Raw genomic sequence first — 22,644 nt, forward strand, 5'->3', positions numbered from 1 at the left:
GTTTGGGGGGTTACCATGGCCTACAGCCTCCTGCTTCCCACCCCTCCTGAGGCAGCCACTGCAGTAGTCAAGGTCTGTTGGAAGAACGGCTCCACAGAAGAGACACTGGAGCCAAATCCCTACTCTCCCAGAAGGATGGGGGGACGTAACCCAAGTCATCACCTAATGCTTGAGCCGAGCTAGAACCCAGGACTCCCGACTCCCAGCCTCATGCTCTGGCCACGGAAACCCAATGCCCCCCAACGATAACAAGACCGGCAGAGCCAGGAAGGGCCTCACAGATCACAGCCCCCAACCAATCAGCCCAAACATTCAAATACGCTACACACTGCTTTCCAGGTTGCTTGATAAACAGAATAGAAATAGGCATGGTCCTGCCCTTTCTAAAATAAATAAACATACCATGTATTTGTCTTTCCACGCTAAAGAGAAGCAATAATGAGAAATGACTTGCAGCTATAATGGGCATGGGGGGTGAGGGCTGGGCCTCAGAGAGCAGAAGCTGGAGGCGAGAAAATAGAGCCTGAGGGCAGCCTCCAGGGGTCCTGGCATTGGCGCAAGCTCTTACAAAGAAGCCCTGTATAGGATGGGCCCTCCACAATCAGCGGGAAGAAAATACTCGGGTGCCTCGGTCATCAGCACTTTGGAGAACCACCGGTGGAGCGCGAAAGGGACAGCTAAGCTGTAACATGAAGCTTCCTGCTGACTCGAGCCCCAGGGCCATCTCTCAGGGGCTCCCCGTCCGGCCCCCATTTGGCTCCTACACCTGCTGGGGCCCCTGATGGCACTTTCCTACCCGCCACTGTCTGCTCATCAGCCTGGCATGCAGGATCCCCAACATCTCCCCCTCCAGCTGGCTCAAACAGAAACCCACGATACCTCTTTGGACCTTGAGGATATCATCACAAATGGACACCAAGAAAGTGACAGCTATACATGAAACTAACAAAGATGAGAACCAAAATATTGTCAGAATTTTTTTTAACAGTTCTCCTGGTGTCATCCTGGGCCTTCACTGGATCCTAAATGGGGCAGCATCCTTGACCTCTTGGCCCTTCCTTCTCTGTCACCTGCTCACCCGAAGCCCTCCAGGCACCCCTGTGACCAGGCACTGTTTGCTGTTATTGGGAGGGGCACAAAAAAGGCTCAGGCTGGGTCTCTGCCCATTTTATGGCCCAGAGGGCAGACAGACAAACACGAGCCACAGAGGCAGTGGGAGAGGTGCCGCGGCCAGCGCGCCAAGGGAGCCTCAGTTGAAAGTCCCCTTGGACATGCTCCTCGATGCCTTCTCCTCAACACTATCGTCCAGCAGCTTCCAGGCCTGCTCTCTCTCCAACTGGACCACCTCCTCTCTGTCCTGCACCTCCCATGACCCTGGCAGCCCTGTCCCAAGAGCTCCTGCCACTCCTCCAGTCCCCCCCCGGAGGTGTCCAAGCAGGACACCCACCCCCACCCCCGGAGAACATCTCAAAGGCTGTCTGCTTGGTCAGCACCTGACAAAGGATTGTTCAATAAAAAGAAACATTTCCAACTAGATTAAAAATAATCCCAGCAGAGGTCTCAAGTGTGAAATCTTCCTTCCAAAACATAAACCCTACAAATATTGGCATTTGCTCCTTGCACAAGTGGGGAGCCACACGACCCATCAAGTCCTCTCTCTCAGACAGTTATAGAATTCATTTATCTGGAAACCAAACGCCTCACTTTGGGTTTCCCGTTTGCCACACCGGATTCAATCCACCATTCAGTGCTTGCCCAGAACCTGCTTTATTGTTTTCAGCAATAGCTTCGTCATTCGCTGTACGGGCAGCGCTCAGCACAAGGGTCCTTGAGTTCTGCTTTGCCTTTCCATTGCTACTCAGAATCCCCTTTAGAAGCTCTAAGTGTCAACAGGCATGATCCTTATTTGAGTCACCTGATACAAGAAGAGAGGCTGCCAAATGGGACACATTATTGCCAGGTTCTGTGCCCTGAAGGAGGGGCTCGGGGCAGTCCAAGCAGATGGTCTGTGAGCCCTGACAGCCAGAAGCTTTCACGAGGGCATAGACATCTTGAGTGAGCTGAATCCTCAGCACGGAACGAGGACGTGCCAGCCACCCTCTCTGCTCAAAGAATGAGCAGAGAAAATAAAAGAATGAGTTAGCACTTCGCTGGACCTGACGTGGGCTTGAACTTGTCCGAGAATGAAAGCTGTGGGCAGCTACCCAGGATGTGACCATAATCCCACGCAGAACGCTGCAAGGGAAGGGTACCGTGGCAATGGGCCCACAGCTCTCCTTATTAGAAGGGTCCTGTCCCCCCTTGCACGTGCCCACTCGCCAAGCTGCTTCCAGTCCAAAGCAGGCAGCAATGGGGCCTGCCCATTCAAAATACCTCTAACCCCATCAGAGTCCCCCAGAGCTGTGCCACCAGATGGGGCCAGATGGGGCTCCCCTCTGTGGTTCCCTCTCCCTCCCTTGGAAGGAGACGTCCTCAGTCAAGCTGCCCATGCCCCCGGAGGATGAGGCTAGAGGGTCAGTAAAGAGAAAGTCAGAGGAACCACAGAGGCTATGAAGGATTCAGGACCAACTCAAATGTCCCCCAGTGAAATGAGCCCTAATCATCCAGGCCCCAAGCCAAGGCAGCTGCCTTTCTATGGGTTTGCCACTGTTCCATCATCCCTTGTCTTTCTCTCTTCCACACCTAACCTGGCCCCCACTGTCACTCCTTCCTCTGCCTCCCTCAAAGCCCCTTCCCTGGCAAACTTCCGGGTTGCTGCAACCTCCTCAGGCCTCTCAGAGCCTCCACAGGCTACTGTTCAGAGGGCCTCGGTGCCTAGTTTTACTGACAGCCACCCTGACATGCCAGCCAGAACCAAGACACATTCCTTTAGAAAAGCCCCCACCCTCTGGTTTCTCATTTTCCAGTTGAGGAACACCCCCAATTCTCAGCTACTTGCCAAACAGAGATGACTAACACAATCTGTGTCCAATGAAGAGCCAAGCTTTCCTGGCTCAGGTCATCACTTCCCCTCAGGGGCTCAGGAAGGAGCTGGCTCTGTCCTGTGGGCTCCCGGCATCCCCCAGACCAAACGGGGAAACCCGCCCCCCACCAAGGCTACCTGATCAGGACTCGGGGGAAAAAAAACAGAGTCCTGTGTACAAAGCCTCTCAGCCAAGGCCATCGGAGTGTGTGGCCCCTGCCATCTCGTATATCATCTGCTCTGCACTGGTCTGTGTTCTAGGTTTTTGCATTTAACCTTGACTTTGCTCCTGGCACAGTTTCTCTGAAATTCCACCTGGACTTGGCCAATGTAAAGGAAAAGGGATTTTGTCTTCACATAGGCCCAGGGAGCCAGTCAAAGGCCAGATGAAGTTAGAGGCCATCGTGTTGCCAGAGACCAAAGGGGCCGACGGGAACGAAATGCTCACACCTGAATGACAATCTGGGACATCTAGAAGGGCGCAGCTCTTCCCTATGAACACAACAAACAGCCTCACAGTGGTCTGTCCCCTCTCTCCTGACCAGCTTCAGGGCACTAGCTGTTGGCCTGAACACCAGGGAAGAAACTGGGAAATGGATAAGAAGCAGGGCCAGCTCAAGTGGGGCTGAGGGATCCCAGCTCCGGATGCTCAGAGCCACCCAGGGCTGTGCAACTCCGCGGAACCTCTCTGTAACCACCCTCCACCCCGTGTCTCCCAAGGAGGTACGGAAGTTGCTTGAACGGGGTCTCTGACCAAGAGAGCCAGTGGATCCACCAGATGGCAGTGCTACTCCTGCCCGGAGGGGACAGAGCCTGCAGTGTGCGAGAGTGGCCACCAGAGGGCAACACAGGGACAACCGGCTTCACTTCGGCACTGGTTGCCTAGCAACTGTGACGCAGTGGGTTCCCAGTTTGCACCCTCTTCAAGGCCTCCCAGGTTATTTCTGGCAGAACAGACTGTTGCACAGGGAGTGGCCTCAGGAATCCCCAAACTGCCACTCTTAAACCGTGAGAATCTAAAATGGTCCAGGGACCCCAAATCCAGCGCCACCCCTGCGTCTTGGGGACTGGGCTACTGTACCCTGCTCCTCAGAACGCCAGGGATCAAGAAAATATTTTCCATTTTCTTCCATAGCCCCACAGCCACTGGGGACACTCTGATTTCTCTAACGGCTAAAGCGAAGCCACCTCCTCCCTCGCCCGTCCCCCACAATCTCCCTTCCAAGCAGAGGCTAGATTAGCAGTATGTGACCTTGAGCCAGACCTTGAGCCTCCTGCTCCCCAGCTGTACTTGCGAGGGCTCCAGGGGGTGATGATAACGTCCAGCTCTGACATTCTGTGGTCTTGATTCTCTCCCTTTCCCCCAAGAATTCTGTCCTTGTCTCAAACCTCTCCCTGGTTTTGATGGCCCTGAAAACAGAATTCTTCCAATTCCAGCTGGGTAAGCGTGACCGGACAGACCAGGGGTGGAACCAAGAAAGTGAGGCAGACACAAGACAAGGAGTGTGGTTATAATGAGCTCAAAGCCTGTGCCGGTCTGGTCTGTGAAAGGGCCTGGGTGAGCCCAGGTCAGTGCCCGGGGCAGTCAGCGGGTCGCTCTGGCGGCGTGAGTGGCTGGCTCCAGGCACGTCTCTGGGTTGGGAGGCACCCGCTGGCCCCAGGGCTGGGCTCTGCCTGGGGCCCAGGTGTGGATCACTAAGGTGTCAGGGTCTCTGAGGGGCACCACGGTGGAGGGTCACACAGGCATGTGCAGCTCGTTGTACTCATCCTGGCCGTCCTCATCAAAGTTAGGCTCAGCATCTTCCGAGTCCAGCTGCAGAAAGGAGAAGGTCGGGAGGGGCGGGGAGGCGGCGCTCGCCCAACGGTTCCCCCCAGCAACTCCTCTGGCCCCGCAGCCTGGACCTTCTCAGGCCTCGCTGTCTGCAGGGACCATCAGGGACCGCAGTCCGAAGCCCTTCTCTCCAGCCAAACTAGCAGGAGGCACAGCAGAGACTGGAACCCAGGCCTCCCTGATTCCAGGGCCCCTCCGGCCGAACACGGCCCCGAGCAGCATCCCTTACCGCCTGCAGCTCCCTGTCCTGGAAGAGCCGGGGCAGAAGGCAGCGCCTCAGAGGCACCGTGAGCAGCAACAGGAAGGGAAACGCGAGTGAGGCCGCTGTGGACTTGACCACCCAGAGCAGGGCGATGCAGCTCAGCTGGATGCAGGTGAACAGGTGCATCCGCCACGTCTTCACCTGGGGAGTGGCCCTCAAGTCTCACGGCACAGCGCCCGGCCTGCTCTCCCCCTCCAACATCTTTGGGGACGGAGCTCCCCGGGTCCTCAGACTTCCCCTCCACAGTCACTCTGTCCATCTCCCACCCCGGCATCCCTCGCACCCCCTCCCCATCAACCCCATCTCCCCACCACCATGCTGCCCGGCCCTACCTTGGTCACATAGGGCTGCTCGGGATGGTGTTTTGCAGGCATGAGGATAAGCAACAGACGCTGGGACAGCTGGATACCGGACAGTGACGTGACCCCCATGTACAGGAAAATCCCAAAGAGTACGGCCAACGGGATCCGGCGCAGCACAGCCCCCATGACGATGGACAGGCCTGGAGGAGGTGACATGGACCTACCTGACCCCTCGGACAGCCCCCATGAGGATGGACGGGCCTGGTGGGGAGGGGACCGGCTAGGCCTCATCACTACACACGAGAGGAGAAGGAGCCGGACAGAGGACCCGGAAAGGGCCCAGGGTAAAAAGGCTCAGAGTGTCACGAGGCAGGCTGGGGTGAGAGCGGGTGCTAGACACGATGCATCTGGTGACCCAGACGGGACCTGAGGCAAGCCTGGGATAGAGCACGGACTGAAGGCCACAGGGCCCACGGAGGCAGGTCTGTGGAGCGGGGGCTGGGGCCTTGCGAGGTGGGTGCTCTCACCCACGAGGCTGGCGATGAGCACTCCAGTGACCCGCTGCTCCCGCACCTCCTGGATCTGGGGCTTGTCGCCGGGTGCAATGGCAGTGCGCATAACCGTCAGGGCGTTCACGTGAGTGACCGAGCGGACAGTGGCGGCCGTGAGCCAGGGCAACCCAAACAGCCCGCAGAGCCCACCCAGGGAGCCAATCAGCAGCAGGTCCAGGTGGAAGCCGGAGCCCTTGAGCAGCCTCCGGGCCTTCTGGCTGACGATGAGCCTGCAGGACAGGAAGCCGGGCTGAGCCGCGGGGAGGGCTGGTGGGCCGCAGGGCCAGGCATGCGCAGTAGGGAAGGGCCGGCGCGGACTGAAGGGCCCTCCCCGGGATCTGCCAGTTTCCTCTGCCAAGTTCCCAAAGTGATGTTCTCACGTCAAAGCAAATTTGGGCTAAAACCTCATACTGTGGATATTTAAGACGCCACAAAAGCCAGATGCCAGATCTCACCATGTTGCGGTTTAACCAAAATGAGACACACGTGAGCATCAGTGGGAGAGCATAGTGCCAGACTGTTGTGAAGACTGCCAAGTGCCACCCTGCACATGGTGGTGGGGACAGATGGATCGCCTGTCACAGCACCGGAGGGAAACTGTGCCCCGGGCCATGTGCCCCTCCCTTGCCACCAATCCCCCTGCCTTCCGCTCCTCCTCAGCCACCCCCACCCAGGGCCCCCCAGCCCTCTCACGCAGTGATTTGTGTCTCCATGAAGATCAGGATGAGAACCAGCAGGGCGGGGACAGCAGCTGCAACCATCATCCAGGGCGGGAAAGGACGGGCACTGCCCAGGGGCGGGATGAACCACGTGCGCTTATGGGGGGACGTCACCGAGAGCCCTGTGGGCACCGTCAGCTTCTGCATGGCAGGAAGGAAGACAGGGTTCAGGGACACAGCCTCCCCATGCTGAGAACCCCATGTAGCAGCTGCTTCCACCAAGCTCTGTGTTCCCAGTACCAGGGCTCCAGGAAACCTGGATGTGAACAGCTTTGGGGGAAATTAGTTTTCCATTTTCCAGAGTCCCTCCAAGGATTTGGTAGAGGACAGAGAATGACAAACTTTCTCCCTGAGCCCCAGGCACACCTGTCATTTGGCCCCCAGCCCTATATCTGCTCACACATAGCCTCAGAACCCCTGGCTGGCCTCATCCGCTGAACCACTCAGCTGCCCGCAGCCCACCCACCCCAGCGTGGCCCCAGCAGGTCACCACTCCACTAAAAAAGCTGAATTCTGCCCATGGTCGTAGCCACTGTGGCAACGGGAACGTGTTGTGGCCTCCCTCCCGAGACTCTGGGGTGAAAACCCCCCGTTGGAGGGAGGTGGGGCTTGCTCACCTGTGTGTAGGTGTCTGTAATCGAGTAATCCACTAGGACCATCACCAGAATGGAAATGGGGATGCCAAAATCCCCAATGATGCGGCGAGCCTTGAGGGGCCAGTGGGGGAAAGGAGCAAAGGAAGTGAGGGTCAGGAGACTAACATGAGGACTTATTACTCCCAGCTCTCTTGGGTCTGAGCTGGAGCCAGAAATCCCCCCACCTGTCTCTCTAAATCCCATGGGTGCCGCCCAGCTCAAGAGGGCATTCCTGGCCTGATTAAACTTCTCTGAAGTTTCTGACCGGGAAGGGCCTGCACAGATATGCTTTAGGTCCATGGGTTGACCGGGAGAAGGAAAGAGCGCCCCCTCTGGAGGGGAGACTGGCCGTGACGGCAGGAACTCCGGGGAAACCCACGGGGGCCCTCCTCTCCTCAGCCACACACCTTGCCTCCCAGGAAGCGGCTGTTCCTGAACTTTCGCAGGAAGAAGGCAATGAGAAAGGTCCCAAGCATGAGGATGAGGGACAGCAGAGCCGTGTTGGGCTGGTTCCTCGGGCCAGGCAGCCCCTCGGTGGGGGGCACAGCACTCCCGTTCAGCTCCAGCCCAGCCTCCAATGCCCCCTCGGGGGGGTAGAATGGCAGCAATGGGTGCTCCGTGAACACCTGCGTGGGTTACAAGGTTGCCCTAGCACTCACCTGGGCAGGTAACCCTAATTTTATCACCCTGATTTCATACGGCTGTGAGGGGAGCGCTGACCCCTCCTCACACACCTGACCAGACAACAGTATCACAGGACAACGAGATACATCACACACGCACACGCACGCACGCCTCTACGGAAGGGGCCCCATAGCGCTGACAGTGCCCCACGCCATCACATACTGGCTGAATCCTGCGAGAGTTCTAACCTGTACCCTCTGGGTAGGACTCCCTGCCCGGCAGCTCTGATCTAGCCCAGGGTGTCCCGACCCCCCACACCCACACCCACACCCAGCGGAGCCCTCCTCCTCGTCCGCTCTGCTCCCAGCGCCCCCTGCCACCCCCTTCATGCTCCCCTCCCCAGGGTGCTGCCCAGCCCCCACCCATGCCCCCCGCCCCCCAAGACCTCTCTGGACCTCCACCTTGTAGAGCTTGTGGAAGGTCTCGTAGATGAAAATAAGCGATATGAGGAAAGCGAAGATCTCCTGGGTGAAAGGTGAGATATAGCGGACCAGGAAGCTGCCTTCAGCGGCCACCAGGGCAAGGACAAAGACCACCAGCCAGAGGCCAACCCACACCCGGCCGGTGAGGTACTCCAGGTCCTGGGCTCGGCAGAACTAGAGGCCAGGAGGGAGGCTGTGGTTACCCGCAGCGGTCGGCCCTGGACGTCGGGCCCCCATGGGATGGGCCGGGGTGGGGGCGGGGGTGAACTCTAAAGGGAGAGGAGGGGAGAGCCTGCAGGGACCCACATCACCTGGGCCGAGAGACGGGACATGGGATCCCTGGGGAGGGGCAGGGGAGGGCTGTCACCTTGAAGAAGGCTTCTTCGAAGACCAGCAACGGCCCTGAGAAGCCAACCACGAGCAGCGGCTGGGCCCCCAGCAGGGAGAAGAGGACCCCAAGCACGGCGGTAGACACAATCAGCTCGGACACGCCCATCAGCCCCTCAGTCTTCTCTCCTGGTGCAGGCAAGGGTCAGCGGGAGGGCCCTGGCCTGGCTCCTTCCACCCGGCCCCTCCTCCTCATCTAGCCTACCTTGACCTGGGGACCCAACTAGAACAGAGCAGCCCCACAGAGCAACAGATAGGTCCTGCTCCCCAGCCCCACCCCTCCCACCCTACCCCCTCCACCCCCCCGCCCCGTCACAGGCTCCCCCACCTTTTACACCCGCCCTGCCCCTTCTCACTTTATAGCCCCCCCCCCTGCAAAAGTGATGCCTGGGATCCCCTGACCACAGACCTTGCAGGTGACCCTGGGTCCCCCGCTCCGGCCTCCCTTCCCCCTCACCTAGCAGCCCCCCGAAGGTGATGGCGGGGCTGAGGGCGGCGAAGTAGATGAACAGTACGGCTGCCACGCACTGGGAGTGCAGGGCGTCTCGCAGGTCACTGGGGTAGTGTGGGTACCGACGCTTCACATCTCGCACAAGCCCCCCAAACACCGAGCCAGTCCGCAGCAGGGGGTCGTCTTCGGGGGTCGCCTCAGAGCCCCCCAGCTCCACCGACAGCTCTGGGGGGACAAGGAGCTGCTGGAGCACAGACCACCCCCTCCTGCTGGGGGGCCCTGGGCTCAATCCTTCCCATCAGGGACCGGAAGCTGGCATCCAGGAGTCAGGGAGTCAGGACAGGCTGGCCTCACGACCTTAGGAGCTGCAGGGGGGAAAGGGGAAAAACGGGCCCCAAAGGGTCTGACCTTTCCCGGGGGCCACATAGCTTCCCTGGGTGGTCATCTCCACTTTAGTCTGTTCACGCTCCCGCCGCTTCCTCAGCAGCTCCCTCTGGAAGGCGGCCACGGAGCGCAGCAGGTCACGGCCCTCCACCTCGGATGGAGGAATCACGATGCTGCCATCCAGGAACTCACTGATGGCACTCAGGAGGTCCTGCCGGTCGTCCGCCTGGTAGGCAGCCTCATGAAACAGCTATGGGCAGGAGAGGCAAGGGCTGAGCCACGCGGAGAGCCCCTGGGAGGGCTTCAGGGAAGAGGTGTTGGGCCGTCACCAAGCCAGAGGCAGGATGGGTGTTTGGCCACATATACAGGTCCAGGCCAATCGTCAAAATATTGACTTATGTCCTCTCTGGCCAGCAATCGGCCACAGCCCTGAACCTCCGAGTGCCTTCTATTCCCCTAGGAGCTTCTAGACTTTTCCACGATGCAACAACTAAAGGGGCAACGCCAGGCATAGCAGGGGGGCCCAGAACCATCCTGACCGGAGAGTTCTCACCCGCTACAGGTTGGTCAGTTAGCGTTTCCAACACCACCCCTAGCTAGAGGACCTTCCTGTCCCAGCCAAGGAGAGGCCACAGCAAAGACCAACATATCCAGCCCTCCCTTTCCAGTCTCATGCCATGTCCCAGACTTGGGGGTCTGGGCTTTTTCTCCCCCTTCAACCACCTCCCCTTCCCACAGCTCCAGCCCAGGGCTCCCTTTTCTCCCCTCGGCCAAAACTCCCTCTACCATCACTCCAGAGTGCTGCCTCCACCCAGAAGGGCCTCTTGCACCCCTGCATCCAGGGCCACCAATGTAGGCAGTGAGCAAAAGGGAAAAAGGAGGGCCCCGGCGGCGGCGGGTGGGGGGGGCGGGGGGGGAGGGACAGGCCTAGAGCACCCAGCCCAGGACCCACCTTGTCAGACATGAGGGTGGCAATGGAGCGCCCAAGCTCGTGATAGTCAGTGCTGGTGTGGCTGGGACCCAGCATCACAAAGAGGAAGCGAACGGGCACAGGGACCTCGAGGACAGACTCCAAGAGCACGGCCTCGTTCAGGCGCACAAAAGCTGCTGCAGGCTGCTCCAGGAAAGGCACACAGCCTGGGGGAAGAGTAAGGCACAGGGCACTGGGCAAAGAGGAGCCGTCCAGGCTGGCCCCGGAGAAAACATCTGGGGCCATCATGTACAGTTGAGCAGGTTGTGTGCTGCACAAAGAAACCCCCGATCTAAAGAAACCCTATTTGTGTATATACTCATATATTTATTATAATTTACCAGTAGATGAAAAGTTAACAGTCTCCGAGAAGGAGTGCTTCTCTTTAATTCTCACAAAAGTGCTCTATGGACTAGCGGCAGTCCAAGACAGCAGAAAACTGGACGGGAAGCAGGCAGAGGGCTGAGAAAGAGCGAGCTGGGGGCAAGACAGACTGTCAGGCAAGGCAGGGACTCGTTGGGGACCTGGTCTGGCCGGGGTTGGAAGAAGGAGCCTGCAGGCCAGAGCTCAGGACGAGCAGAGCACGGAGGAAGCACACACACCCAGGACCCCCTGCCTCCTCACCCACGAGCACAACAGTAGCCTCAGCATCTTCGGGGATCTTCTCCAGCAGCTTCAGACTTTTCCCCCGGTGACTGTCTCCCCCAGGCATGTGGAGAGGCTTCTGAGGACGCAGAACTGGAATAGGGCTGGGACCCTGACCGGAGGCCGTGGCAGGCCCTCCCCTCCCTTGTTCCAGCCCTGGACTCTGCCCTCCAACCCCTGGACCTGGGCCCTGTTTTCTCCCTCCCCAGCCAGGAAAGGGACTGTCAGTGATGCGCCCCATATCGGGAGGAGACCGCTCCGGTTGTGGACCCCTCCTCCCAGCTGCCCACTTACCACCTTTGCCTTATCTTGTTGAAATGGATCCCCTGGGTCTGCCACATCAGCCCACTTAAACCTCCTGTTTCTTTAGGGCAGGGGCCCTCATGCGTGTCCCTTACAGATCCCCCCGCATGCCTCGTATAATGTCAGGCATTCAAACTTCCCGACCCGCTCAGGGAAGCCAGCGGTGGCCTCGAGCGAAACCAGAAGGCCCCTCAGTCCCCCAGCCCGGGTCCGAGCAAGGCGACTGACCTCCTTGGCATCAGGGTCATGAGGCCAGAGTGGGGCTGGCTCCCCCACGTCGTCAGCCACGGTGGGCACTGCGCCGTCAGGACCATGGCTGGGGGTGGGGTGATGATTCCCCAGGACCGAGTTCACACTGGAGCTGGATGGGTTTCGGGGAAAGAAGCCACTGTCCTTGTCATCATTGGGATGGCTATGCAGAGGGCAAAGGGAGCAAGACAGGTTAGGAAAAGAGGCTTTTCATGAGCTGAGAGAGGGTAAGGAAGAACGTTCTAATGACTGGTGCTGTCTGAGCATGAATGAGTAATGAGTTCCCCATCACTGGGGTTATTCAAGCAGAGGCTAGAAAGCCGCACAGAAGAGTCTGTGCTCCTTGAAGGGCACGGGCACTAGAAGGCCCCCCTCCCAGGCCCCCCACCCTGACACCTGTGCTTCAGCAGGAGGGTGCGCAGGACGCTGGCCCTGTCCTCCGGACGGATCTGGTCAGACACAATCATGGTCTCCACCACGAGATGGGCGATCCCCGGCAGAGTGGTCTGCTCCAGGTCCAGGAGGGCAGCTCCTGGGGGGGCACAGTTGGGGGTAGGGTCCCATCAAAGAGGAAAAGCCACCCCACCCACCTTGCTCCCCAAGGGCAGGCAGACGCGCCAAGTGAGTCCAGCACCCAATGCACACGGGCAGATACTCAGTGCCACCTGGCACAGACGAGTCAGACACAGGGATGTGCAGAGGGAACACGGAGCAAAGCCATGGTCCCTCCAAACCCAGGGAGATGAGTCACTGGTTAGTGTACTGCATGGGGACAGGGGCCTACAGGGGCACAGCCCGGCCCCTCCGAGCTTATGGCTCTGCAGGCGGTTGGACTCTACATCTCCAAAGTGGCAGCCAGACCTCGCCTGGGCGCAGGCCCCCAGGGAGTAGCTCCCTAGGGCTGGACAGCCTCCTGCCGGCAGAGCTCCCTGGTCGGTGAAGAGGGCCCGCACCCCAGGGCCAGGCCTGCAGGGCCCCTACCATGGGCGATGGTCCTCCTGAGCTCCAGAAGGCTGCGGAAGGAGAGCGAGGCCACGTGGGGCTTCCCCCAGCGCTCTGTCTCTTCCTCCACATCCTCCTCAAACTTGATCCAGCGTGCCGTCTCCCGCCAGTGGGGTTCCTGGCTACGGTCCAGTGTCAGCTCGTTCAGCTCCACAAACACCTGAGGCAGGTGCCAAGGGTGAGGGTCTGGGGGCCGCCAGGTGGGATCGGCGGTCTTGGAGGCCTGGCAACCAGGCAAGGCAGGGTGGGGGGATGAGGGGGGGGAGAGGTGGGAAAGGGAGGCTCTAGGAAGGAGAAGGGAGGGGAGGCTGCAGGCCCACCCCTCAGTCCCCTGTACCTCATGAGGCCTCCGATCCAGCTTCTTCTTCTTCTTCTTCCTGCGCAGGATGGGGGCCAAGCCCCCGGGGCTGCCCCTCCCAGCCTGCGTCCGAGACGGCTTCTTCACAAGGTGCCGCCGCATCCCAGGGTTGTCCTCCAGCCGGTGACCTGCAGGCAAGGCAGGTTTGGTGGTCTTGGGGGTCCAGCTCGGGGCCTCATGGTCAGAGCCAAGCCCTCCAGCCCCCTGCTCTGGCCAGCCAGGGGCCACATCCACACAACCCTATAAGCCAGCACAGCCACGTCACAAAAACGCGAGGGCCCAGAGAGAGGAAAGAACTACCGCACAGTAACACAGGGGACCACTGGCCAAGCCACTGTAAGAAGGCAAACCCCAACTCAGTCCACAGCCCCGGCTGCCTACCCTCCCCGCCCCCCCCCCGGCCACTGCCTCTCACTCTGGAGCACCACGACCTACATGGCGTCACCAGGCCCCCAATCCTTTCCCTGTGCCCTCTCTCAGCTCCCAGGTCTCCCCCACAGATACACATCTGACGGACTCAAGCAGAGCTCTAGCCCTTCCTCCCTGCTTGCCCCTTCCCGGCCAGCAGCTGCGGAAAGGCCAACAGCCCGGTTACTCACAAGCTGGCCCCCCTGCCATGGGGCTCAGCTGGCCCTGGGTGGGTTCCCACAGGTCACCGTCCTCAAGGTCCAGCACCAACATTTCTAAGTCCTCTGAGGCCAGCGAGTCTCGAGGGCTGGGGGCCGGGGCCATCCAAGGACCCTGGCTCTCCGTGTTCCCAGGCCCAGGGCTAGGTGCCCTGTTGGGCTCTGTGACCTCCTCCAGCAGGCTCATCCTTCTCTCGGTGGCCGAGCCCTCAGCCTCTGCTCCTCCCTGTAGCCCTGGCTCTCCTAAAAGGTGGGAGCCTGGACCAGTGGTCTTTGTTCAACCCGAGCCTCCTGACTCCCCGTGGCCCCAGGCCGGCTCCCTGCTGCTTCCTGCCCCCAACCTGAGTCTGTAAACACGCCCTCTGCTGACCCACCACCCCCACCCCACTGCTGCCATCGGATTGTTCCTGTCCCTGTCCTCAGGCCCTGGCAACTTTCCATGACGTACTGAGCCCAGAGTCCCCACCAACCCCCACCCACACACTGTGCTTCCAAGGGGGAGGGAGGTGGGGTCAGTGGTGCCCCCGGCCTGGGCACAGAGCCCCGTGGGTGATGACAGGTGGCACAGAAACCAGGGCGCTGATAAGATGGAAGGAATGTGCCGCGATCACAGCCAGGCCCCGCCAAAGGTGGTGCGACAAGCCGGGGGCCCCCAGTGTAGGGAGAAGCAGGACCGAGAGAGGGGCTCACCCTCAGGGGGCCGGCATGAAGAAGACAAAAAGAGTTTGCCCCAAGAAGAGGAGCCTTGGGGGGAGGGGGACACAGAGTCTCCAAAGGTCACATGGAAGAGGGAGTTGCCTTATTCAGGGGGTGACTCAGAGCACAGAATCAAGACAGAAGGGCAGAGGTGTCACCAAGGGAAATCTCAGCTCTGGCAACCAGAGAGGCGGCTTGGTGAGGTAGTGAGCTCCCCGTCCCTGGCCACATTCCAGCAGACAGGGATACTGCAAAGGGACCTAAGCGCTGGGTTGGGGAGAGCGCAGAGCTTCTCCAAGGTTCCCCACGGGCGGAGCGCCCATGGGGGTGGGCCAGGGGGGCTGCCACAGGGTGTCACTCACTCTTCATGTCGTCCAGGTCCGCGGAGCCCAGCATCTGGGCCTCCGCCTCATCAGTGGGCACCTGCTGCTCCGGGCCACCCGGGGTGCCCAGGGCACTGCCTGGGCACAACCGCTCCCGCAGGTCATAGCTGGCCGACGGGCTCCAGGGCCGGCTCTTCTCCCCAGCGACTCGGGAGACCCGGGCCCGGGGGCTTGAGGAGCTGAGGAGGCACCATGGCAGCCTTGGACTTGACAGGGAACCACGGTGGAGATGGGCCAAGTTAGGGGCTTCCTTTGCCCTTCCCCAGCTTGGGGTGGGGCCTGGAATAGCCCCCTGGGTGATAGACACAGACTCCTTCTGGGCAGAGAAGGAAGCTCCCCCCCACCCCCCGCCCCCGTCTTTCTGCTGCCTTTATCCCTGCCCTCCTCTCTGGTGACACCTGTCTCTCCTCCTTGTCTAACCTGCGGACAGAGAGCGGATGTGCCCCTCCCGGCTTCCTCTGTTCCCTCTCCTCTCCTCCCCTCTTCTTCTCCCGGCTCAGAGCTGGGACAGTCCCCAGGGTCAGAAGGGAGCCTGCGGCCTGCTCTGGGCTGCGCTGGAGGCCAGTACCTGACTGCCTGCTGGGGGCTCTTGTCAGGGCAAGGGCCCACGGAGGGCAGGGGCTTGCTGAAGGCAGCCCTCCCAGAGAGGCCAGGACTGTCATCCTCATCACTTCCAATGGAGAACTGTGGACAAACCGGAGTGCCCTGGGTCCCTGCACGGGCTCAGCCCCCAACCCACCACACCCCCCACTCCCCCAAGGCAGCCCTGGCCCCCTCGGCTGCATCCTCTTCCCCCCCCACACACACCCTCCCTGAGGAGTCAGCCCACCTTCAGGGACAGACCCCTACCTTTGCTTTCTGTGGGGACCCTGAGGGCGGGAGCTCCACAGGTTCTGCCTCAGATTCCCCTTCCTCTTCCTCCTCCTCCTCCTCCTCCTCCTCCTCCACTCCGGCTCCCCCCTCCTCCTGGATGGGAGGGGTCCCCTCCGAGGGGGGAGCCGAGGTTTTCTCCTTCTTCCTCTTCCTCCTGGTCTGCCGGGCAGAGGTGGGGGGCAGTCGCCGCAGCTTGTGGGGTGGAGGCAGGCGCGCCGAGAGCGGGTGGTGGGTGTGGTGGGATGTGTGCCGGTGAACTGGGGGTGCAGGAGAGCCGGTTGGGGGTCCCCACAGCAGAAGGGGGCCCCTCACCGCCCTAGGGGCACACACCTTATTCTAGCTCAGGGCCTCAAACAAGGGCACCCTAGACCTTCCTCGAGAGCCAGACTCCCCCCAACACCTGTGTCCCTGTCCTGCCATTGGTAAGGCCTGGCAGAGTGGGGGAACGGGAGTCAGCGAGAGGGCAGGTCGTGAAAGGGGGGCTGGGGGAAACGGGAGGACACGCTACAGCAAGGGGGTAAGGCAGAGTCAGAAGGGCTGAGGGAGGTGAGGAGGCAGAGAGAAGGGAGCAGGGCTGGAGGTATGGCAGAGCCCTGGGGAAGGTGAAGGTCACCGAGGGAGGCCTCAGGCCCATCTCCCTACATCTCCCCCTGCGTCTGGGGCCCGGCTCCCCTGGAAGGTGGACAGGCGATGGGTGAGTGAGGCAGGATGACTTAACATGGCATGGTGGCCCAGCACAGCGTCCAGCACAGCGTCCAGCACAAGATGGCACTGGGTGACCAAGCCGGTGGAGAGCACGGTGATGGTGGCAATGAAGGTGATGGTGGTGAGGGCAGCCACACTAGGGGTCCCCAGGCTACCCACACTCAAAGTCCCGCTCGCTGTAGGTGCGGCTGGGCTTCTCAGGGTCCCAGGCCGGGAGCTTGCTGATGAGGTCCCCAAACCTGCTCACAGCCAAGGTCTTGCCCAAGTCATCGTCCTCCTCCTCCAGGTCTGGACTCAGAGGGGGCTCCTCCAAGGGCACCCGGACCTGCAGGCTCAGACAGACTCTCCTAAGGACCCTTGACCCAAGAACGCCCCACATCCACCCCAACTCCAAACCCCGGCTGGGGGCGGGGAAGACCAGCGGCCTCCATCTTCAACGACCCCCTCTCCCTGCGCCCCAGCCTTGGGTCAGCCTCCCAGGAGCCCAGGGCTTGAGAGGAGAGGGGGCAAGGGAACTGAAAAATACCAAAAGGCCCTCCCTTTCCCCCTCCCCTCCAGCCCAGCTCCATCTCTGGATGTCGGGGTCCCAAGGTCGGCCAGAGGACTCCCCTCTCCTCCTTGGGGTCCCTCCCCTCCTCTTCTCCCACCCCCGCGCGCGGCAGTCACCTGGGGTAGGGGGGAGGCGCCCCCGGGCGGCGGGATCACTCCGTTGGCCATGGTCGGGGAGGCGGCTCGGGAGCCTCTCGCTCACTGAGGGACCCGTGACCGGGTTGAGAAGGGGGCGCTGCGGGGGCCTAGCGGGGAGCCCTGTGGGAGGAGGGCGGGGTCAGGAGCCTCGCGCGGCCGCCCTCTCCCCCTCGCCGAGCCCGATCGTCCACCCTCCCAGGCCGAGGCCCCGCCACGCCCGCGACACCCCGGGGCCCCGGCCCTGGCCCGCCGCGCCGCGCCCCGCCGCGCCCCGCCCTGCGGTACCTCGGGGCTCCGGAGCGTGCGGGGCCTGCGCCGGCCGCCGCGCCCCATCTCCCTCCCGCGCGCGCTCCGGGGGCCTGGCGCCGCGCAGGGCCTCACGGCCGTGGGGCGCCCGCGGCGGCGGCGAGCCGGGCCGGCCCGGCGGACGCAGGCGCCGGAGCCCGCAGCCCGGGGCTCCACCTCCTCGCGCTCGGCTCCGCAGCTCCGCCGCCGCCGCCGCCGCCGCCGCCGCCGCCGCCGCCGCCGCCGCCGCCGCCGCCGCCGCCGGGCCGCACAATGGGAGCGGGCGGGCCGTGACTCACCCCGCCCCGGCCGGCCCGGCCCCCACGCGCGGGCCCCCGCAGGACTACCCCTGCCCACCAGCCCCTTCTCCCGGCGCCCCACGCAAGGCGGGGGGCGGGTGCACGGCCCTACATTCCCACAATCCCCAGGTCGCTCCCCCACTTTGCTTTTAGCCTCCCCTCCCTCCCCTCGGGAGCCCTGGAGGCGACCCCTGCACCACCCAAGACCCTCCAACCTGGGGAACGGAGCTCACAGACACCGGGAAGCACCCACCACCTGCCCCCTTGGTCCCAATATGGGCTCAGATGCCTGGCTTCTGCCACCGGGCACCACCCAACATTTGACCTTGGCGCATTACCTCCCCTCCCGGTTTCCCCCTCTGTGGCCCAAGGGGCCTGGAGTAGGAGTGTTCCAGGGTTCCATCCAGCTCTAAGATTCCGTAGCTCAGTTTCCACATCTCTCCCCTCCTCCACTCCCTGGGGTCACATCTCCTTTTCCAAGGGCAAATGTCTTTGGAAGGAACTGCTGGAACCCAATTTGATCCTCTGGTGTCTGGCTGAAACTGGGCACTAGCACAAGGCTACATCCATTACAGCCCCCCAATAATATGTGTTGAAGCCATAGTGAAGCCAGGTCCCTGAATCCTTGGGCAGAGGGAAGAGGATGTGGGGGCAGAACCCGGGAGGGAGCTAATGGGCAGGCGGAGGTGAGCCAGCCAGCAGAGAGGGGTGTGGGGGACAGACAGGGTGCTGGACATCATGGTGCTCTGCGTGGGAAGGAGGTTTAACCCTGTGACCTTGGACATGTAATATACCCTCTCCCACCCCTGCCTGCCCTCATCTGGCTCTCAGCTCAACCCCAAAGAAGATTTTCTACATTCAAAGCCACACAAGGGGAGAGGGAAGGGCAGCTGGGGTCTGTGAACACTGACTGGCTTTGCAGTGCGCGAGACCGTCTCCATACTGGTATCAGCCTTCCCACAACAGAGACACAGAGAGGCTTATTACCTGGCCACGGTCACAGCTGGGAAGCAGGCTGCCCATCCAGCATCAGGGGTGTGTACAAGGTGACTGTCAGAGCCACAGCCATTTAACTGCCCCCCCACACCCCCACTCCCTCACCCCCAGCCACTTACACCGAAAGAAATGTGCTTGGCCTCCCCATCCCACAGGGCGTTGGGAGAACAAAACAAGACAAGACGCCAGGAGAGTCGGCTGTGTGTAAGTGGAACCTGTGAACTGGGCTCCAGAACTCAGGGTTTGAGACCCATCTGTGATGGATCGAATTGTGTCCCCACCAAATGTATATGTCGAAGTTCTGTTCCCGTGACCTTATATGGAGATGTCATAGTTACGTTCAAGTGAGGTCATACTGGGGTAGGATGGGCTCCTTTTCCAATATGACTGGTGGGGTCATAAAAAGGAGAAATGTGGACACAGATGCACACTCAGGGAAGATGATCCCACACCCATGGGAAGATGGAGTCAGCGCGCCACAAGCCAAGGAACTGCCAGAAGCTGGGAGAGAGGCCTGGAACACATCCTTCTCTGGCATTTTTGGAGGGAACACAGCCCTGCTGACACCTTGATCTCAGACTTCCAGCCTCCAGAACTGTGAGATAATGAATCTTTGTTGTTTAAGCCCCTTAGTTTCTGGTACTTTGTTACAACAGCCCTAGCCTTTACGCTCCAAGCCAGGGGGCTTGGTCCCAAGTCTCTACCTTAAGGATTGTTTACACAGGGCCCTCACCTCCTGAGAGATACTCAAGAGCCTTGGAGCCTTTCCCAGTCAGGAACGTTGCAGAGGACTCTCCCCAGTCTACCTCTGACATCTTGGTCCTGCTCATGGCCCCGGTCCCAGGCACAAACTTGGACAGCAGCTACTTGAATACTAAGACAGCCTGAGGAGAGTCCTGCCAACCTGGGACCCCCAGTGTACTGGGCCCTGAACGTTGCCCTAAAAGCGCCACATGACTCACGCCTCTGAGGCCCCTGGCTTCCCCCAGGGAGCCTGCTGAGCACAGGCCCTCACCTTCTTGGACGCCTCAGGCTCCCATCCTCTTCCCAGCTGGGGACTCCCCCACCCAACCTGGAGTCAGCAGCTTTGGTCTCCAGCCTCAGAAGTCCCTGCCCTCATCCCGCAGTCGTTGGGATGATGGGGTGATAGCCCTCAAAGAATCCTTAGATGCTCATGTTCATCTCTCCTTCCAGGGTGGAGCTGGAGGAGATGCTGACGGCCACCAGTTGATTCATGCCAACTCATCCCATTGTTAGACATCAGTGAATGCTTCCATCATGCCCACTCAGATGTCCCTGCCTCCTGGAGGCCTTTCCAGCTGTGTTCTCTGGCACCTGTAATCGTCAGTCCCCAGCACAGTGTTCCTGATGGAGTCTTTATTCCCGTGACAAAAGGGTTTCTTCCATACACAAAGGATGGCCACTGTGTGTGAGAGACAAAGGGGACGGGAAAGGCGACAACAAATGTAGCCGCTCAGAGGACCCCGCTCGCACCCTCCTCCTCGGCCCAGGCTCGCTTGAATGTCCCCACCCTGCATGCGGAGGCCTGGAACGCTCGTCTGACACATGCAGCACTGCCGAGGTCCGTTCTGGATATCCAAGAGCCCAGGAGCCATCCCACCACACCACCCGGATGTGGAGACACAAGCACAGCGTCCTCTGGGGTCCTCACGGGCCAGGAGCCCTCTGCTGTGGGGCTAGCCCTTCCCTGCAATCGCCGTCTTGGGATCAAGCATGTTGGGAATGAGACCGACGTAGAGGATATTCGTCCTCTGTGGCCACCCAAACCTCTGCAAACCCCCTATCCTTTGGTCATGTCCCAGATCTCTCCAAGAACTCCCTCGCAGTTAGTTAGGGCACAGATGCCACTTGGGTTCCACCCAGCAGACTCGCCTGCACAAGACCTGAAATCGGGAGTGAGCGCTGTGCTCCTGTGCGAGCCCAGGAGCGGGGGTTGTGCGGGTCCTCTGAGGGCAGCTGTGGTGTTTCCACTAAAGAAGCTCCACGGACATGGCTGGTCATTACTCCTAGCTCTCTCTTCCTCCTCAAAACACCGCCCACTATTCATTAGTTCCTTGAATAAATTCCTTTCCAGCTTAGAGTGGCTGTTGTCTGCAGCTCAGCCTTCTGACGGAATCGGAAATGGCTCTGAGTCCAGGGCACAGGCTGAGCCGGGACCAGGCATGAGTGGTACCGATACCAGGGAGCTGGTAACAAGCACATGAGAGAATGGCCATCTTTTTTTTTTAAGATTTTATTTATTTATTTGAGAGAGAGAGCACGCAAGAGAGCACACACGGTGGGGAAGGGACAGGGAGAGAGAGAAGCCGACTCCTGCTGAGCAGGGAGCCAGATGCAGGACTCGATCCCAGAACTCTGGCATCATGACCTGAGCCGAAGGCAGACACTTAACCCACTGAGCCACCCAAGCGCCGGGAGAATGGCCATCTTATTAGCAGGCCTGGGCAGTCCCTGCCTCTCTTATTACTATGTCACTCCTCACCAACTCCATTCCTTAAATCTTTTCTTTTTTTTAAGTTTATTTATTTGAGGCGCCTGGCTGGCTCTTTCAGAAGAGCATGCAACTCGATCTCTGGGGATCCTGAGTTCGAGCCCCACCCATGTTGGGTGCAGAGATTACTTAAATAAATAAACTTAAAAAAAAAAAAACAGCCCCTCCATTCCTTAATCTTAATGCCAACACAATGGTAACTTCATTACCTTAAATGTAGGTAGTGCTATCCAGGTTACAAACCACTTTGATATTCATAATCTCATTAGTTTACAACAACCCTCTGGGGTAGAGTGTCTTAATCCCATTTGACATGCGCCAGAGAAAAAAAAGGCTCAGAAAGTTGAAGTGATTTGCCCATGGTCTGAGGCTCTGTAGGCAGCATGGCCAAGAATTGTACCCAGGGGTGGGGTGCCTGGCTGGCTCAGTGGAGCATACATCTCTTGATCTTGGGGTTACAAGTGTGAGCCCCATGTTGGATGTAGAAATTACTTAAAATTAAAAAAAAATTTTTTTACTTAAACCCAGGGGTTTCTGGTTTCATGTGTAATATTTATCCCCAAATATTACAGTGCCCCCCAGTCCCCAACACCATGTCCTAGTACCTTTTCCTGCAACTGTTGAACTTTCCTTGCCATGAGCACAAACTGAAATATACTGCTAACTTTCCAGGTTAATTTTTTAAGGAGATTGCATCTTTGCTACTAGAGGCTTTACAGGGGAGTGGTTAAGCATGAGACATCTGGAGCCAAGTCACCTGAGTTCATAGCCCAGATCCACATGACCTTGAGCAAATTATTTACCCTCTCTGGGTCTCAGATTCCCCATCTGTAAAATGAAATAATGGGGTTGTTTAAAGAATGAAATGAGTTCATCCATGTAAAGTGCTTAAAACAGTGCCTGGCACATAGTAAGGGCTTGATAAATGTTCGCTAGCTTCACTACTATTAGAATCTAAGAGACACAGAGACCTGGGTGGCTCAGCGGGTTAAGTGTCTGCCTTCAGCTCAGGTCATGATCCCAGGGTCCTGGGATCAAGTCCCGCAATGGGCTCTCGGCTCAACGGGGGAACCTGCTTCTCCCCCTCCCTCTGCCTGCCCCTCCCTGTGCTCTCTCTGTCAAATAAATAATAAAATCTTAAAAAAAAAAAAAAAGAATTTAAGAGACACAGTACTGAAAAGACCTCAGGTAACTTAGAATAGGAAAAATGATAAAGTGTACACACATGAAGTAAGTGGACATTGCCTTACACTTACAAGGACAATTTAGTCTTCCAGCCAAACTGAAGATACGAGTCATGCGAATTCCAAGAACAGAGAGAGACCCGGAACAGCTTTTACCTCCACCAGGATAGATTCTGACCCTCCTTGGCCAGTGGACCGGTCTTTGCATTTGTAATCCTCACTCAGCAGACTGAAGAGTTTCTGGAAGGTGGGAGGTTGTGGGCTTAGACCACAGTTGCCAT

General features: G+C 59.5%; 1 protein-coding gene across 4 annotated transcripts; it reads right to left on the bottom strand.

The window, feature by feature from the left end:
* Positions 1-4,697: 4,697 nt before the first annotated feature.
* Positions 4,698-17,117, bottom strand: SLC4A3 (solute carrier family 4 member 3). Of its 4 annotated transcripts, none has more exons than XM_028092198.2 (22): positions 17,067-17,117; positions 16,560-16,725; positions 15,672-15,952; positions 15,396-15,506; positions 14,802-15,072; positions 13,097-13,245; positions 12,739-12,919; positions 12,154-12,289; positions 11,737-11,920; positions 11,185-11,284; positions 10,543-10,727; positions 9,615-9,840; positions 9,213-9,431; positions 8,736-8,884; positions 8,348-8,542; positions 7,670-7,888; positions 7,245-7,334; positions 6,602-6,768; positions 5,885-6,138; positions 5,388-5,557; positions 5,023-5,196; positions 4,698-4,775 (listed from the first exon to the last, which is right to left on the bottom strand). In XM_028092198.2, the coding sequence occupies exons 1-22, from the start codon at positions 17,115-17,117 to the stop codon at positions 4,698-4,700; spliced, it is 3,756 nt and encodes a 1,251-aa protein (XP_027947999.1). The 4 variants fall into 4 exon arrangements, with proteins under 4 accessions (XP_027947999.1, XP_027948002.1, XP_027948001.1 ...); XM_028092201.2 differs by having other exon boundaries at positions 14,802-15,001; positions 15,391-15,506; XM_028092200.2 differs by having other exon boundaries at positions 14,802-15,028; positions 15,391-15,506.
* Positions 17,118-22,644: the final 5,527 nt, after the last annotated feature.

The sequence above is a fragment of the Eumetopias jubatus genome, unplaced genomic scaffold (genome assembly GCF_037043125.1).
Source record: "Eumetopias jubatus isolate StellerSeaLion01/CBP00866 unplaced genomic scaffold, mEumJub1_p1.0 scaffold_3, whole genome shotgun sequence".
Lineage (NCBI taxonomy): Eukaryota > Metazoa > Chordata > Mammalia > Carnivora > Otariidae > Eumetopias > Eumetopias jubatus.

Coding starts and splice junctions, on each gene's coding strand:
- SLC4A3 (XM_028092198.2), bottom strand. CDS start 17,117: ATGGCCAACGGAGTGATCCCGCCGCCCGGGGGCGCCTCCCCCCTACCC. Junction 15,507..15,671: donor GGTCCCCACAGAAAGCAAAG/GTAGGGGTCTGT, acceptor GTTTGTCCACAG/TTCTCCATTGGAAGTGATGA. Junction 11,285..11,736: donor ATGACCCTGATGCCAAGGAG/GTCAGTCGCCTT, acceptor CTGCGTCCTCAG/AAGCCTCTCCACATGCCTGG.